Source organism: Orussus abietinus, unplaced genomic scaffold, assembly GCF_000612105.2.
Source record: "Orussus abietinus isolate OABI.00-Male unplaced genomic scaffold, Oabi_2.0 scaffold259, whole genome shotgun sequence".
Classification (NCBI taxonomy): Eukaryota; Metazoa; Arthropoda; class Insecta; order Hymenoptera; family Orussidae; genus Orussus; species Orussus abietinus.
In genome coordinates, this window is record NW_019394406.1 from 43514 (window position 1) to 61940 (window position 18427).

The 18427-nt window shown below is 44.8% G+C and overlaps 1 protein-coding gene across 1 annotated transcript in view; it reads left to right on the forward strand.

Moving 5' to 3' along the window:
- Positions 1-18427, forward strand: part of LOC105697847 (lachesin) — a 32679-nt gene that overhangs the window by 5054 nt on the left and 9198 nt on the right. Inside the window, exons 3-5 of the mRNA XM_023432182.1 lie at positions 7342-7527; positions 8922-9117; positions 10609-10737. Coding sequence (XP_023287950.1) covers positions 7342-7527; positions 8922-9117; positions 10609-10737 — 511 coding nt within the window. The remainder of the gene's footprint in view (positions 1-7341; positions 7528-8921; positions 9118-10608; positions 10738-18427) is intronic.

The following is an 18427-nucleotide window of genomic DNA, read 5'->3' on the forward strand; positions in this document are numbered from 1 at the left end:
TTAACAGAATTACGTTTCGCTGACCCTATTAACATATTTCAAGTGAAATTACGTGAAATAACGATCTCCGTTCAAAATTGTCTCCGTGAATTGGTGAAAAATAAAACTACTCCTTACAAGAGAACATTCTTAAGCACGATAATACAACTTGAGATTTTCTCATCTTGCCTCACAGTCTTATTCATTTTATATACGGTAACTAATTTCCATTGCATTTACAAATCTTTGTGGTGCTCCAATTGACAAAACGCCCATATTTTTCTCCCATTGAACAACTAAAATCACTTACAAAACCGTAGTTTTCACAGTGTACAGCCGAGGTCCACGTACGGAAGTGATGGTCAAGCAGGGGCGAATTCGTCGCCTCCATTTCTCGGTTCTTTTAAACCTCACAATCCAGGCAATCCATGCGCATCTTCAAATAGCCCTAACAACATATCAAGTCCCCAACAAAGTCTTGCGCGATTATTTCAAAAGAGCAGCCCGAAAATAGGAAGAACCCAGTGGCACGTTCGACCCCGGTACCGCCCTCAATGGGATCGGTTCCCGAAATCGCTCCTGCCTCTGACCAATCACCTGAGCCGATAATTCGGAAATCATTGAGGGTACTTTAACCGGTATTGAACGATCGCGCATATTATACATCTCGTCCCGACAAAGGGACCGGTCGAAGCTCGGAACACCTCGTGGCGCGGGTCTGCGCGTCTCTCCCGCGGGTGGACAGGGACCTCGTCGGGATCGCTCGTAAAATCCCTAATCCCCGATGACAACCCGATCGATATTCGTCGGCGCGCGTTCCGCCTTTGGGCAGTGATAATTCGCCCGCCAATGCCGTTCCGTCCGCGTTCCGTCCGCGTTCCGTCCCCGGGAAACGAGCGTCCGGCCCGGCAAAGGTGGAGTCGGCCCCGCGGCTGCGTCCCGACCAACGGGCATGTTTTCGAGGACAAGAATGGCTCTCGCCGAAACTTTTAATTAGCGAGTTTATCCATTTATCTGCATACCGCTGAAAGGAGCAGCCATGCCTTGGCGGCGGACGGTCGAAAAAAGATGGGGCAGGGGGAAAAAGAGGAAAGGAACGACGGCGGAAGGCGAAATAAACGAGGCGTGGCGGTAGACCGGACCGAGGTGCCTGATCCCAGCCAGCGCGCCACAATGGAGCGCTGAGATGGTTTGCATATGAAAGACCTCGGGAATGGAGGCCGGGATAGGTGTGGCTCGTATACCCGCGTCTATCGTTATATCGTTATCGTATGCGCGTACTACGCGCGGATATAGGTATACGGCCCGGTATAATGTAGTATTGCGCCCCGCGAACGCGTACCTGCCGCGTTCGCCGAGGCTCGCGCCCGGCCATTGCCGCGCGGCCGATCCGCCGCGGATCCACCGTGGTCGGGATGGAAGACTTCGGATCCACCTGCCCACCTCGATGGCGCGAGCTGGCTTTACGTTTAGCCGACTTAATTGCCCTCGTTAAAGCGGCGTCCTCCTCTTCGATGACTCTCGCGGGCATTACCCGCCCCGAGGGCTGCGACGGTCCCGGGAACTCGGGGAAACTCCTTCGTGGGGTGCAGGATTCTCGACCAGTGGAGGCCTTCTTGGTCATCGATATCATGGATCCATGATGAAAGGGTTGGAACGTATCGTAGAGCTCGAGACGTGAAGGAGGAAACGGGTAGCCGCCATCTTTCGTTGCTTTCGAAATTAACGATCTCGATTGGATGTTCCTCTGTTTTGATCGTTCATTTTGCCGGCAGAAATTCATCTCGTTTGGTTCACTTGGAACCTCGACCCTCGTTTTTCTCGTTGGAACCTCGAAGTCCACAGGACGGTTCGGTTGAATCGAGGATTGGAAAATTTCAGAATAGAGTGGTTATTCATATGTAAGTCTATAGAAGTTGGATCTGAGAATGTTCAAACTACTTGTCATTGGCTAGAAACGGAGAATGTGCAAACGGTTAGCTCGAGGTCCTGATTGTTCCGTTGTATAAGTTAAAATGTATTAAGTGGATGAACCCATTGCATTACTTCATTCGTGAAAAGTAGAATTTTGTAAATGTGAAATTTAATACTGGAGCTTATGTTAATAGTTTATATGAAATTATATTCCTAGGGTCACCCTGGTGAAGGGGAGGATCTTCAGGGCGAAGCGAGGCTCGATTGAGTATTTGAAAATTAAAGGTATTGAGATTTAACCGAGTCTTGATTTAGCGCTCATATGGACGTCGACCCTACAAAAATAGACACAAGGGTGTATTTGAAGTACAAACGAGACCGACGTTCTTAACATCTTCCTATTCTAAGTTCTCGTATTATATTCCAAATCTTTGCATGTGACCTGAATGAGGCAAAAACGTTGACTCTTTTTTAAACGGATATAAAAATGACGTAACGTAACTGTTATCGCCATTTTTAGGCGTAGGAACGAAAGATGAGCTCTATAGTTCCCTCCCTTTGCAACCGAATGTTCATTGTTCTCTCGTCTGAAGTCTAACTTTTCCATTCCTTCGTTCCTGGATCCATAAGCGATACCGGTTATCGTCTTTGAAGACTGATGATGCTCCCAGTCGTTCGTCATCGCTATTATTCATTCTGCGCTTATGATCACGAATTGCACCTACAAGCTCGTAATTGCTGCTCGGGCATGTTGAAGAACATTTGTTCTGCGGAACTTGTTAGGTGAATTTTAGAGAACGCGGCTTTTTTGGCAATTCTTGTCAACCTTGAACTCTCCAAAAGCGATACCTTTTAGATAAGTCTTGGTTAGAGGTTTGTGTTCCGTTTGGAAAATACCCTTCTTCTGGTAGCGGTATTGTTCACTTTCAACAGTGCCAAAAGGATTATTTCTCGAGACATCTTACCATATTACCGACCTCACAATTATTCCAGACATTCTGGGTACCGCGTTTATATTCTCCGTTGTGAACTCCACGTTCTCCCTGCTATTCCCGACACATGTTTGTAATATTTAAAAAGAAGTTACCGAACTCATGTTTCAACACGAATATATATATATTTCGACATGGTCCAACATTGTGCTGGGATATGAAATGGGAATCCATTCTGATATAACGTTCCTCGAATCGTGTCTTCACACCCTGTCGTGAATTCTCCCCGTCTTCGCCGGCTACACGCGAGCATCACTCACTTGAAGGGATATGGGACATCCGGGTACTTGCTGGGCTTCCTTCGTAATATGTGTACATTGTGCAGAAATCATACGCCGTTAAACGAAACCAGATAACGTCGCTGAGAAAATTGATAGTGCCTTAAACGCCTCTTTCGCCTGACCGAAGTTCTTGGTTGCGGAATCAGCGATAAAAATTGTAAACGATTAATCCCTTCGTGTATCTAGTTCATCCGGAAGCCTCGACTGCAATTAAAAGTACGCATAACTCTCTCCATCAATGTCAGATAAAAAGTTACACATTCTTGTTGACAATTCCATGGTAATGTGCACGTGTCGTGCAGGACTCGCTTAAGGTGAAGTGAAACCCCCTTCAAATCAGTCGATTCGAATACAACACTTTTTTTTTAAGGGTATTAGACCAAACTGTCCGAAACTTTGACACATCACTCCTGATCATCTATGAATTGTCCTGACACATTCAAAGTTTGGATTTTTGGAAAAAATTTGTTAACTTAGCCCAGACCAGAACCAAAATGGCGTCAGGCTCTCATATTTCGATCGATATACAATTATCGAAGGCTCTGATATGAGAAACGGAAGAGTCAGGACAATTTTACGACAATTTAGAACACTCTGGTAATCGATAAACTCGCATTTGAACGGGGTAAAGGCAAAAAAGTGTTGTATGCGCTTCTATGCTAAAACGATGGGAATACGAGGTCTCGGAGTGAAAATTTAATTGACCTGGAAATCACAGATGGCGCAGGGGGTCCCTCTGCAGTCAATTAGGACCCCAGAAAGCATGAATCCAGACGATTTCTGGAGTTCTACTTTGATTTCTTGATATTTATTGTATGAAAACGACAGTTGGAGTATTCCATTTGGTACAATATCCAATATAATTCGACACAGTTGTCAATATAAAAACGAACGTCGGCAACGTAGGCATTTAGAAAATCTTCTTTATGGAGGTTGATCGAGGACATTGATCAAGTTCCTCGACGTGTTTCACTTCACCTTAATGCTGAAGATTCTTTGCCAATGGCCGGAATTCCTAGTTACGATACTAGTAAAGTGTACCGGAAATGATTTCGTGTCGCAGTTTCAAGTGAGATAGGTGACGACGGAGTTTCCGCTGTCCCTTTTGCACATCTTTATGAAAACATACTTTCCCTCGACGACTTTCGCGAGCATTACGCGCTCGGCGGAATACGTGCTATTTGAAAAGTTTTGGCGCAACGTATACACGAGATGTGACCAAGAAGTTCCCGAGCTGCAACTGCAACTTTGGTATTATTGATGCGGAAAGAGTCGTGCATCAGGGATTCGTTCGCGGAGGTCATGCGGTAAATCAGCGACATTATTTCGAAGCATTAAAATATTTGTAAAGTGCGGAACGACGCGGAAAGCCGCACGAATGGAAATCCAGCAAATAGGCAATTTACTCGTAACAACGCTCCCACCCCAACTCTACCCCCATTTTTTAATATTTTCTTTTCTTTCTGTACAACATGGTAACTCTATAAATTGGGAGTCACCGCATTTGCGATGTACCGAGGGCGTGTACATTTCGCAAAAGTAAAATATTGGTATTGAACGTTATTAAACAATACCTCTTTAAAAGGTTACCTTTTGTCATTGCGGTCAAGGAATAAAGAACCGCCTCCGCTGTGACAATTAATAAAGCTTGAACTTCTGGTTGCGACTATTAATGAGAATTTACATTATTGACCATTCTGATTTAACGTTTTCAATCGAAGTAAAGCTGTGAGCCCTGCAGCATTCTGATTCTTAATTAAACTCGATGCAGAAAGCGTAGTTTTCTTCGATAATTCCCCCGGCATTATTAATACCAGCACATAATGCTACAATTTAATGTTCATTTTATTTGTCTGACAAGAACCAAGAAAACAAGCTGCCGTAACACTTCCGATTCCCTTCTTTTCACGTTTCACGATAGTTCTTCAGCCTTTTGTCACGTCTTTCATTGAAAACCCCACTTTCTTTTTATTAACGACACCGGGCCACGGAACAATCCCCTATTTGGAAAAGTCCAACATTTTATTCTGTAGACATTCCACTCCATAGACAAATTCACGTGAATAAAGTCCATTATCGAACGAGTTGCTCGAGCACTCTCCGAGGTTACGTTTGCCCGTCATTCATCCAAAATATTTCACGAGCCTTTCATTTGGCTTTGCATAAGTACATAACCAACGAAAGCATCTCTCGTGCCCTCGATAGTTAATCGAACCGTTCCCCTCATTTCTCGACGTTCAACAAACATATTGAAAGTAATAGGAAACCATTTTGTGTCCATCCAAGCAATTTATATTCTTGATGTACATAATCTTTACAAGCCCGAAATGATTTTAATAATTTCGATATTAAACTCTAGTTGGCTTCGATTGGTCTTAAGGGAAATCACTTGAATTTGAAAAACCGCGTTATTGATTACTTTATTAAACATAATAGACATTGAGTTATTCCGCGTTGCGAGGGTAAATGTATCCTGAGTCGTTCTGGAAAAACGAGTTTGGGGAATCAGCACGAGCTTCACAAATTCGTTTCTTCATATTCTTTCCTGGCGGGGCGTCGTAGCTGTTGACATAACATGCAGTTTTATATATCCCTACGAAAAAGTAAATGCACAGTAATATCGGGTGAACGCGGTAGTTGGAAGCAGGTTCTCTTTTGCCGATCCACTTTCCCGGTAATGTGGTACCCTGCATTTTCCACGAGCAACGCATTCCCATAAGCCGACTTAATTCTCAAATTTCGAGATTTGGATTTAAGATGCGGAGTTGGCTTTATTTCTCAGGTTACAAAATACAAAGTAATTTAAAAACTTTAATAGCTTTCCTACGAACTATCCGAGTATTTCGTTACTCGAAGTTACCGAACTAAAAGATTGGCGTGAACGCGTAAGTTTTAATTTTGCAAAGAGCTATAAGAACGAAGAATATCATACAATTTGAAAGTAACTTTTTCCCACGTTCCTCGGTATCATGATCTCACAATATTTCTGACGATTAGTAGAAGCGATATTATAAAACGTAGGCAGAAAGACACCTGAATCGGTGACTGAGAAAATGATATTCCAACGATTAGTTCACGATAAAAAGTTATGGTTGACGTTCGTGTTCATATTTTCAAGGAATTGTACAATTTGACTCTCAGCGCGCATTCGAATAAACATAAAGCGCTACGTTTCTTTCAACTTCCAAAATTTTCTCAGTGAACAAATGATTACGGCAGTCAAAGTAAGAACGCGAAAGGTTCTGGACTTCCCAGGGCAAACTTTTAAAATAGCGAAGAACTACGACACGAATGAATTGTACGTAAAAAGTTGTCCCTACTTCGAGCTCTCCCAAGAAGTCCATTAGTGATAAAATCGAAAATGGCTGAAATCTTCCCGTAGCACCCGGGCGGAACATCAGCCACCATTTCCAAGAAGTTGGTGAAAGGTCTTCGGAGCTCTTTTGATTCCACCCCGCAATCTGCCGCGTTCCTACCACGCACTTAATTGTCGGCACAGTTCTAATCGCCGCGCGAGTGTGGAAGGGTCGAAGCGAGAGTAATCGAGAGTCGTTTTAGCCAACAGGGTGTCGATACGGGGATCGAGTGTAAGGGGTTGCCTAAGGGCAGGCTAGGAAAGAAAAAGGGCGTAATGTATCACGAGTGGAGCCCTCGAGGGCGCCGTCGTTGCCAAACACTCCGCGACCCTTCGCCGTCGTAGGCTCCACCTTGGAGACGTCGATAAGAATCTGGCGAGGCTCTTTGTTGCCTCGTGGATGCAAGCCCTCGAATCGAGATTCAAAGAGGTCAACATGAGCCTCCGCGACCGAGGCTTCAATTTCCGCGAACGATAATACCCCGACCGAGAAAGGGGTGCACCCTTACGATGCTCCTGGCATGGCCTGGCTCTCGACAGGACTTTGGCAAGCGCTCCGATTCGCGATCAGGCACTTGTATGTCGGACCCGATCGCCGTATGATTCCGCTCGCGATTCTAATAAAAGCTCTCCACCCGCCCCCCGCCGCGATTTTTGATTCCCGACCCGGTTTGCCTCGCATCCACGTCCCGGAAGACCCCCAAAAAGGGAACCCTGGAGGTTCGCGTATCCGGTCTAGGGTCGCGTAATTCGGCGATGGCCGACTTTGCCTGTGTCCGGTTGAGCGATACAATGCTAAGCAAAGGGTTCGTGAGATCAGGTGGCGTGGATCAAGGCGAACACCAAGGCGGTCCTGGCCATCCACGAGCACGTCATCACCAACAATGCCAGACTGTCCGTCACCCACAGCGACTTCAACACGTGGACGCTCAACATCAAGGGCGCCATGCCCGAGGACAGGGGCGTTTATATGTGCCAGGTCAACACCGACCCCATGAAAAGTCAGGTAGGTGGAGGACATAAAGTAGGAAATATGAAATAAGTGGGAAAAGAAAATGAATAATGCCCAGATCAGGACCTCCTACTGCTTGCGACGTGTGGAGCGCCAAGAAGGGTCCGCCGGCAAGACTTTTTTTTATCAAGCTAAAACGAAAAGAAAAGAGATCTAAGAATGGCGTTTCCGTTGAACGAGAGTCTCAAAGCTACACAAACAGCTGGGAACGAGCTGGTGCTCGGTCTGCAAAATCCTTTGTTTCGCAGATTTGGCAGCATTGAAAGACCGGTAGAGAAAGATATTCCTTTTCGCGTTGCGAGATCTTAAAAGAGAATATTTGAAAGAGTTAGTTAATTTTATTTAATCGCGTTGACTTCGATCAATTCGGTGGTGAAATATTTGAATAGCTTGTATACTCTACAAGAAGAACCGCGATTCAGCGACTTCTTTTTCGTCCGTGTGGAAAGTCCTTTTGGCTTTCAAAAGACTGAGAGCGAATTTTCGCTTTCGGCGATCTTCAAGTAACGCTTGAAGTTTTTGGTGCCAGCTATGTCAATGTGTTGGGATGCTCTTTGCTAGTCTTGTCGGGTCTTGAGTGGTGCTTTACGAGTACTGCCGTCGTACAAGTTTTCATCCGGGCTCAAATAACGGCGTCGCGTTTCTAAGAGCATCAAAATTACGAGATATCATATGCGTGCCTACGTAAAATACCATAAATAAAGTGTTACGTTCGTAATGCAAATATACGAATCATTTTTTGTGTATTTATCCCACGGTCACTTACGGCATTAAATATTATTACCCTTAAGAGAAGGGTTCAAAGAAACATACGCGCGCCATGAAGCTCGATCATTGCAGGATTTTTGACAATATCCATTAGAAAACCATCTCTTAGATTTTGTATCCAATTCTATATCTTCTTTACCCACCGACACATATTTCGCTTTCCGACATTGTTTCAATATGACCCATTTAACTCCGAAAGTAATCAGACTCTTCTCCAGCACCAACTTTGTAATATTGCAAACATACAGAAAACCAGAAACAGCTAACTAGAACTTGTATTCCATCGAAACAACTAGCTGTACAAAATTAATCTGAAGTATAGCGAATCGTATGTTAGGCGTCTTTCACGAAAAAGTATGGCGTTGAGCTGTACAACTTCATCGAGTTTTCTACAGGACCCGTGCCCAATTTTAATGCAGCACGAAGTGAATTTTAAATGTATTAATTACCACATAGTCCTAATATTCAATACGCCGGATATTCTGTTGTAAGAGTGGTCCGGTAATGACAAAATCTTGATTTTAGTGGATCAGGAACAACGGTTTAACTTCGGGCACAATTTTGTACGCGTCTACGTGAAGACCAAAGAAGTAAAGACCCTTTTCGATTTGTTCCTGCAGAGTGCCTATCTAGAGGTAGTGATACCACCGGATATCATATCCGAGGAGACGTCCGGTGACCTGATGGTACCCGAGGGTGGATCGGCGAAGCTGGTTTGTAGAGCGAGAGGATATCCCACACCGGAAATCCAATGGCGTCGGGAGGATGGCGGCGACATCATCGCTAGGACTGGGGTCAACGGTGGCAAGACCAGAAGTAAGGACAAAAGGAACGGTGATTCGTCTATTCCTTGCTTACGCCACCAAATGGCTGAGTTATCGAGCCTTCCCTGTAACACGCGGCAATCGTGATCGAGATCTTCCCTGTACATATCCTTTTATGTGTCAATAAGTTGTTCTTATTTCTAAAATATCCACGAGGCGCTATAAGTATCCAATGATTTCCAGGAAGTCTTCCATTGACTTTTCATTTTCGAAAAGTTACATGATTTTTAAAGAATTATCCTCGTCCAAGAATTGACCGCAGTCAGTGCTAATCGATAAGATCCCTTAGGTTCATTAAACGTAATATGAGCAGAGGCATCTTTTTTATCGTAATCAAAAGCATCAGAATGCAGTTCATTGCTGATCATTAAGATGGAATGAATGGAGGCGGCATCTGAGAAATCAATCGTTTATGAAAGTTTTACTCGAACTGGATATACCGAATTGTTCAACATTTTACCACGTAAACACAAAAGCTCCGAGCGAGGTCTAATACTCATGAAATTTTATTTTATTTTTTTTAATGATCTGAAAAAATGAAATGATTTGGGTGCCAGGACCTTCCTTAAGGTGAACTGAAACACGTCGAGGAACTTGATCGACGTCGGTAAAGAAGACTTTTCTAAATACATAACGTTGTCGACGTTGGTTTTGACATTGACAGCTATGTCGACTTATATTGGGTATTGTACTAAATGACAAACTCCACCTGTCGTTTTCGTACAACAATTAGAAAGAAATCGAAGTAAGAGTCCAGAAATCCTCTGGATTCGTATTTTCTGACGCCCTAATCGACTGCAGAGGGACCCCCTGCGCCATCTGTGATTTCCATGTCAACTAAATTTTCACTCCGGGACCTCGTATTACCATCGTTCTGGCACAGAAGCGTATGAGACACTTTTTTTGCCTTTGTCCCGTTCAAATACGAGTTTCTCGATTACCATAGTGTTGTAAAGTATCGTAAAATTGTCCTGACCCTTTGAATTCTCATATCAGAGCCATCAATAATTGTATATTGATCGAAACATGAGAGCTCGATGCCATTTTGGTTTTGGCCTGAGCTAAGTTAAACAATTTAAAAAAAAAATCCAAACTTTTAATGTGACAGGACAATTCTTAGATGATCACACGTCGTGTGTCAAAGTTTGGGACAGTTTGGTCCAATACCCAAAAAAAAAAGTGTTTTATTCGAATCGACTGATTTGAAGGGGGTTTCACTTCACCTTAAGGCTTCCAAAGTCATATGGTAAATTTTCAAACGATTCAATTAACCCGATTTGGAGAAGAATTTCATAAACAATTGAGCCCTTAGACGCCACTGTCATATCACCATAAATAAGAGAGCTTCTAAGGAAAATCTAAGAAACGAATAAGAAACGTTTAGCTTTTAAGTAGCAGTAAAAGGATAAAGATTAATTTTGTCTCATCTTTTGCTTTCGTCTCTTTCGCCTTGCCATCGTTGAATCTGCCATCATCATCGCAGTGGCTGTCGCGGAAGGCGAAGTCCTGATCTTGTCCAAAGTGACGAGGAGCGAAATGGGCGTGTACCTCTGCATTGCCAGCAACGGCGTGCCACCGTCGGTTAGCAAGCGGATGATGCTCCGAGTACACTGTAAGTAACGCAAAATTATGCAAAGTTTACCACCACTGTATAATAACGCAATCTCGCGTGAAATACCTAATAGGATCCGAATAACGAACCGCTTTCGTGCCTTCTGCAGCCTCTTTCATTTCTACTCTCTCCGTATAAATATACGCCGACCACTTTACAACCCCTCTCGAACACAAAAACCGCGATAAATCATATATGTAGGATCAAATTTCAAGTGTCAGGATTAACATGAACGGTTGATTTATTAATAAAAAAATTAATATAAAGAAATTGAATACATTAAAGAGTACGTCTTAAAGATCTCAGAAAAAGGGACTTGATTTTCCCTCCGACTTCGCTCGAGCTCTCCTCAATTAGAACTAATTCCCATTCGATCGTTCTCATCCAGCCTCACTCTAATTTCTTTCTCACTCAGTTCATATTCCTCACTCTCTCATTCCCACCCTCATCAATACATTTCTTTGTGCGTCAAAATTCTCCCTCACTGAGTCATACATACGGCCGCTCGCACTTCACGAACTCTCAACCACGCATAAACGGTAACACCTATCGAGCTGTCATTTAATCTAAATACTTCTCATTTCACCCCACAATTATACAAACATTACATTTCACTCTAACTTCCATTTAGTCTTATTCTTAATCTTTATTGCCGTAATTGGCGACACAACTATTCGTATAGCTAAACGCTTTCATCTTTTTTTTGTTCTATTAACTTTATTGGACCGCACAGGGCACTGGCACTACATATATTCCAAATTATAATTATAAATCGTTAACAGTTCGTACCGACTTCTCAGGAAAAAAAAAAAGAAAAAGAGAGAGAGAAGAAAATATTCTCGGTCTTCTACCCGTGACGAAAAAAGTCCTTACACGCATTTCTAATCATTGAATTCGAAATCAGCCCAGAATCTGAAATGAACTCCATACTTTACTGCATGTATCGCAAAGATCAGCATGCAATTAAGTGGAAAATATGAGCGTCGGTCAGACAGCGAGTATATCGATCGCTGTCACCACTTACCCCGCGAGGCTTATCTCCGAGCTTGTTCTACTTGGCGATTCCGCTCGAAAGTGGAGAACGTTTAATGCGTTTTCATCAGACCATCCAGGTCGGAGAGAGAAGATTAACGCGGACGGGCGGAAGGGCTCCTCCTTGGGAAATCGGAAGGATCGTAAACGAGCCCTGAGAAGAGGTCGCACTCGGCGGCGCGCGACGAAAGGGAGCCGATACCGCAGGGAGCTGATACCGGGAGGTCGAAGGGCAAAGGGCCCCGAGGATTACGCGGCCCGTGACACGCCGGCTCTAAAGGGTGGCTGATGGTAGTTTCGCGTTTATCTGCGCGAAACAGGCTTAAGGTCGGCCCGTCTCAATGGAATATAGATAGGGGGCGCCGTGTACGTGGCGGAGCCTTATAGAGATAGCCATCGTCGCCTTCTTTGCATAATTTCCCCGTGGCGAAAGGAGGTGCCACCTCGCGGCCGAGGGCTGCGAAGGGGGGGGAAATTAAACTGAAATACCGCTCGAATAACGGCACGAGCCGCCACCAGGGGCTGCTGAAAGGAGAGATAATAAAATTACACTCGGACGATATACTCGCACTCCAGGTCGGCGGGGAGATCGGAACACCTAGGAAAGGTGGAGGGTCGAAATGTCGCGGCTCTGTGGGAGGATTAAGCCGGACTTGCGACCCCTACTTCGTAGATTTTTTAGGGGTTACTCCTAGTGCGAAGCTTGGACGCGTTAAGGGCCCTCACCACTCCAGCGATTTTGCAGGGCCTCACGGGGACAACGATTCCGAACGTATTTCTAAACCGATCGAGCTTAACGAGTGCTCATATCGAAGATGAAATGTTGAACTGTGTTTATATGGGAGCGATTTTCGATAAGTGGTCATTATCATATAAAAAAGTGCAACGACATAATTTCAATGCCCTTTTAACTAGGAAGGAGGTGCTTGATCGAAAATCGCTCCCATATAAACACACGTCAACGTTTTATCTTTAAAACGAGCACCCGTTGAGCTCGATCGGTTGAGAAATACGCTCAAAATCGTTGTCCCCGTGGAGCACCTTTTTCAGGATTTTCAAGTTTCTCGCGAGGATTTTGGGCATTCCTTGGCAACCGTTGCCGACTCTAGGCGGAGCGTCCAACTTGCGTGTGCGTGCGGCCGAGGGTCACACACGTTTCGGCGCCTAGTCCAGAGGCGTCTAGCCGTTGTGTGAGTTGTATACGTGCAAAATACGCACACATTTTTCGCCCGTTGCCAAACACTGCCCATTATGCGTCGCGTCTCCCTCCTCCGAGCGAGAAAGTACGTTTTGGTTACCTCCCACCGAATTCGATGCTAATGCCATCTAGCGGTGGAAGTCATCGTCCCCTCTTGGTGGTGAACGCCGTTAATTCTTTCGCAGTTTGTGGACCGCGGGGAAGAGTAGGTTAAAAAATGTTGAGATATTACCGGAGAAAATTCAGGTGGAAGTGGAGGTAGGTAGGGCTTCTTAGGATGTAACTTTCACGTCAATGAGAGTATTCGAGAATCTCGCTACAACCGTCCGAACGTAAGTTCGATACCTACGCTGGGAACAATAACGTTCCTTTCTTATATCTTCATTCTCCAGCGAGCAGGTCGACACATCCCTTTGAAATAATTACTACGTGGAGATAAACAAATTTGGTTTATTGAATATAATCGTTTCACTGCATTTGATTAAGTTAACCGAATTTTAGTTCATTTGATTAAGGGCGCTCACCACTCCAGCGATTTTGCAGGGCCTCACGGGGACAACGATTCCGAACGTATTTCTCAACCGATTGAGCTCAACGAGTGCTCGTTTTAAAGATAAAATGTTGACGTGTATTTTCCTGACGTTTTAGAAGCAATTCACAGACGTCAATGCGATGACACAAATTTCTTTCCGTAAGAACACGAGGAATCCATATGTCGAGCTTTGAGATTAAACCTAGGCTTTTCAAATGGTCATAAACGTTCGAATTCGATAAATTTAATCTCTCAGCGATTTCACGAGTTGTTATTCGCCGGTTTGCATCAATTAATGCCTTTATTGTGTTTTCATCAGCTTTAAGTGGCCTTCCAGAACGTGGTGCATCTTCAATATCAAAATTGCCGGATCGAAATTTTGCAAACCGGTTTTGACCCTGGCATTCCGTCAATACATCTTCTCCATACACATCGGATAAATTCTTTTCTTGCTTGAACAGCATTTTTACCTTTTTGATAGTAAAAAAGTAAAATATGCCGAAAGTGCCGCTTTTCACTTTCCATATTTGAAAGAGTACCAACCAAAAACTACTGCGTAGAATCAATCAAACTTTTTCACAAACAAGCCTTGCTAGATCAGCTGTCAAAATATATAATGATTATGTGGCTTAAGTGTGAAGTTGGCCGTGAAAAAAAAATTAAGTCTTCTGTTGGGAAACAACGAAATTACTTTCCGAACAACCCAATATTATAAATTTATGACACATATGTACTAAGTTTGTAATGTATTATATGTTATACATTTAATTTGAAAATATGTTATAAAATCATCATCTTTTTTTTAACAGTGTATTTCAAAGGAGAAGGCTGACCAGCCTGCCGGAGCACTACGAAAGTAAATGGTGTTTTTCAAGAATCAGGGTGCAACTATTGCAGGCCCTTTCGGTACCTTTCCAAAAAGGACTGGCGGTCCCCATTCTTTTCATCCCTCGACGTTCGGGGGTTCGATATCGCGGAATCGCAAAGGTGCAACCCATTTGAGCTTTGACGTGCTCGCGAGCGCTCGAGCGACCCCGAAAGGCCGCGTCCCAGTCCTCGCGTCCGCTCGTTGCACCTGCACCTGCAGTTGCACTGGCACCGCGCGCACGAAATGCAGGGGTGCGCGCCCTCGGCCCCTCTGCCCATCTGCAACTTCCGCACCCGGAGCACGAGAGCCCTCGCGATCTACCGAGGTAGATGACTTTTCCTAGGCCGCCTTTGATCCCTCGGGCGTAAGAATCTCGCGCCTGGACCTCTCCGAGCCGGTAACGCGCTCAGAGGGAAATGCGGCCGTGCTCGAAGTTCTACGGGAAAACCTGCCGGAAAATAAGAAGGTCCTCGCGCGTCTGCCGCGAGACCTCGGCCCTGCGGATGACGTAGCAAAATGCAAAACGCGAAATGCCAAGGCCAGCTCGCCAACTTCCGGCCGGAACTTAACTCGATCTCCGCGAAGATGCGTTTCCGGGGCCCTAAAATTCTTTAATTTAACTTTAAGAGTTCGTTGCATTAAAGGGACGTAACGCAAGGAGCAGGTTTACGGACGGAATTTTCATCCGGGAGGGTATTTTTTTATACCTCTAGGTTAGATTGGGTTTAATTACGGATCACCTGAAAAGTTATACATAGCGAATCGCGGTTATTGCGTCTTTTAATCGATGCAACGTAGCTTTTGAAGGGGACGATTGAGCTAGTATTCTAAACCCTTTTAATGAAAGGTTAGACAATTGACCTGGTCCGGGTCTTTGTTCGGTATGGGAGTGTTGCGAGACGTTTAATTGATTTCCCTTGGGCTGCCTTCAAGCAACCGATATCAAACGGATTTCGGATACAGATCCTAGAGCCCGGAAGCAGGGACAACTGGATAAGTTTACCGTACAATGGGGTTACATCGATTAGACCGAATCCATATGTCCACGGTCTTGATACATACCGAATCGAGAAATGTCAAGGTATTAAGTGACTTTACCGCTTTCCGTTATCTCGTTCGTGGTACGTTCTCGCTCAAAGAAACAATTTTCCATTCTTAATTGAAAGGTGGTCACGAAGCGTTAAAAACGCTTAACACCCCCCGCCCAGCTTTTTTTCTCGCCGGTGGCCGAACGGGTGGCGTTAATTCGGCCGTCTTTCGTTAATGCTCGTGGATTATTTTAATTCATTCCGATTTAAATATATAATTGACATCTATTTATTCCAACACGCAAATGACATTAGCCACTGCGTCGTTGGTGATTGGCGGTGGAACGACTGATTTTAGTGACGCGGTCGGAAACGTTGATTTCCATCCGTTTATACGTAGTTCCCTGCTTACCATTAAGGGAGATAACGACGTTCGAATGGCTCTTTTCCGTTGCAGAAAGCAACAGTTTAAGGGCCAATCCGAGGGGAAACGAATCGTAAGGATAGCCGGAAGTCGTAACACGTCCGGCGAGTCCGGCGCGTTCGGCCGCGAGCACGTTCCGCCATGGCGGAAACCTTCGCCCAGGGTGGCGGCCCTTTAAAGAGCGCGGGCCGCGGGGGGTGGCGCTGGGCGCGGGCATAAAAAATTCCGTCATACTCGGAGAAGTTTTACGGTAAGGCTCGTAATCGCGAGCCATCGCGAGGAGTAGGTGGTAATGCGAGGAAGGACCCGGCGTGTTATCTTATCACCGCGACCGTATCTGCCTGTCCTCCGCTCCCAGCCTCTCGTCCGCGTACCTCTGGAAGGCCGTTTCCCGGCCGACCTTCCACCTCCGTCCATCTTTACCTCCGCCGTGGCTTCCACCTTCGCCTCGAGCTCCTTCGGCCCTCTGCTTTGCAGCCTCCACCTTCGCCTCGAGCTCTTCCGGCCCTCTTGCTTCGCAGCCTCCACCTTTATCTCCGAACTACTGGCGCTCGCCCTCTTCCCCAGACCACAGACTGCGCTCTCGGTAGCCAAGCTGGGAAACCTATTACGGGCCCGATGTTTCGCCTTGCAGGCTGATTTCATACCGCAATCGCATCAGGCGAACGGGATCTACGGCTATTAGTTGGGGATTTTCCTTGGACCAATTTAAATGATTTACCGGGGACGCGAGATCCCGCCGCTCTCGCCGCCGCGGGTCCCTTAAGGTGAAGTGAAACCCCCTTCAAATCAGTCGATTCGAATACAACACTTTTTTTTAAGGGTATTAGACCAAACTGTCCGAAACTTTGACACATCACTCCTGGTCACCTAAGAATTGTGCTGACACATTCAAAATTTGGATTTTTTGGAAAAATTTTTTAAATTAACCCAGACCAGAACCAAAATGGCGTCAGGCTCTCATATTTCGATCGATATACAATTATCGAAGGCTCTGATATGAGAAACGAAAGGGTCAGGACAATTTTACGACAATTTAGAACACTCTGGTAATCGATAAACTCGCATTTGAACGGGATAAAGGCAAAAAAAGTGTTGTATGCGCTTGTATGCTAAAATGATGGGAATACGAGGTCTCGGAGTGAAAATTTAATTGACCTGGAAATCACAGATGGCGCAGGGGGTCCCTCCGCAATCAATTAGAGCCCCAGAAAGCATGAATCCAGAGGATTTCTGGAGTTCTACTTGAATTTCTTGATATTTATTGTACGAAAACGACAGGTGGCGTATGCCATTTGGTACAATATCCAATTTAATTCGACACAGTTGTCAATATAAAATTAACGTCGGCAACGTAGGCATTTAGAAAATCTTCTTTATCGACGTTGATCAAGTTCCTCGACGTGTTTCACTTCACCTTAAGGCGGCCAAGATGTGAACCGAGACGCGAGCCAAGATGGGACGAAAGGATGGATCGACGCAGGGGCCGGTGCCACCGGCTGGTATTAAAACTTCCATATCGATTAACGGAGATTATGTGGCTTATGCGCTTCGGGACGGTATTAGGGAAAAGATCCGGTGGCGAGATCAAGGTCGGGACCCACCAAGATTCGCGACCGTGCATCCGTTGGACGTCTAATTGAAATAGTTTGCCGGGGAATTTCTAGCGGCGAGGTGAATGATGAAGTGCAGATTTTGGGAATGTTTAACCTGTACATTTTTACATTTTATGGGCATTGAAATTGAGATTTTATTTTTATTTTTATTCTTTTGAGACCGTACTAGGGTATGGTAAACGTTTCAAAAATAGGGGGGTCTTTACGACTCCTGATGGTTTTCTTTCACTCTTTAGATGTTGACCTTGATCCCCGATCCTTCGAAGCATTAATTTAGGATTTGTACTTGCCGGTTTGTTTCGATTGCAAGGAAAAGTCGTAATTTAGTTTAATATCGGATATTTTTATGGCAAAATATTAGGGGTTGACAACAAAATTCAGGTCGCATCTGGCCAGCCGTTTGTTGTTTACGCTTTCCGAATTTCGATAGACAGTCGTCAGCAATTCCAAAGGCGTAACGAAGTTTCGTAAGGGGTGCACCGATATGCGAAATTGCATTTCTTTAAGTTTACCTCACGTAGGTACACGTGGGAGCGTCGATGCATAAATATGGCCGCTTCTAGGACGCCAACGAGGCGTCGCGGCGCGGAGGATTGATTTATATTTCCAGTCCGGTTTTAACACCGCGGCTAGAAAGTTTTAATTGCTTCATCGTATTTTTGGGGGATAGGACATCGAGCGGAAGTTGGATGGTTGGACGTGAAACTAGTATTTTCCAAAAGCGGGAGTGCTGACATGACAAAAAAACGAATACCTTTAAATGAAAGGAAGCTCAACCATTAGTACGAAATATTCCTACCGAAGACTTGAAGCAGAATTGTTATTTATTGAAATGAAACTTCTTTAGGCGTGCTAAGGATAAAATCAAGTTGACAATGATGAAATGCCACAAAATCATAATCCAGCAACTCCGGGTGTCGAGACTGAATCGAATAAGATCTTGAACTACAATTGCCGCAGTATTTTCCAGATTTATCGAGCATATTTAATTC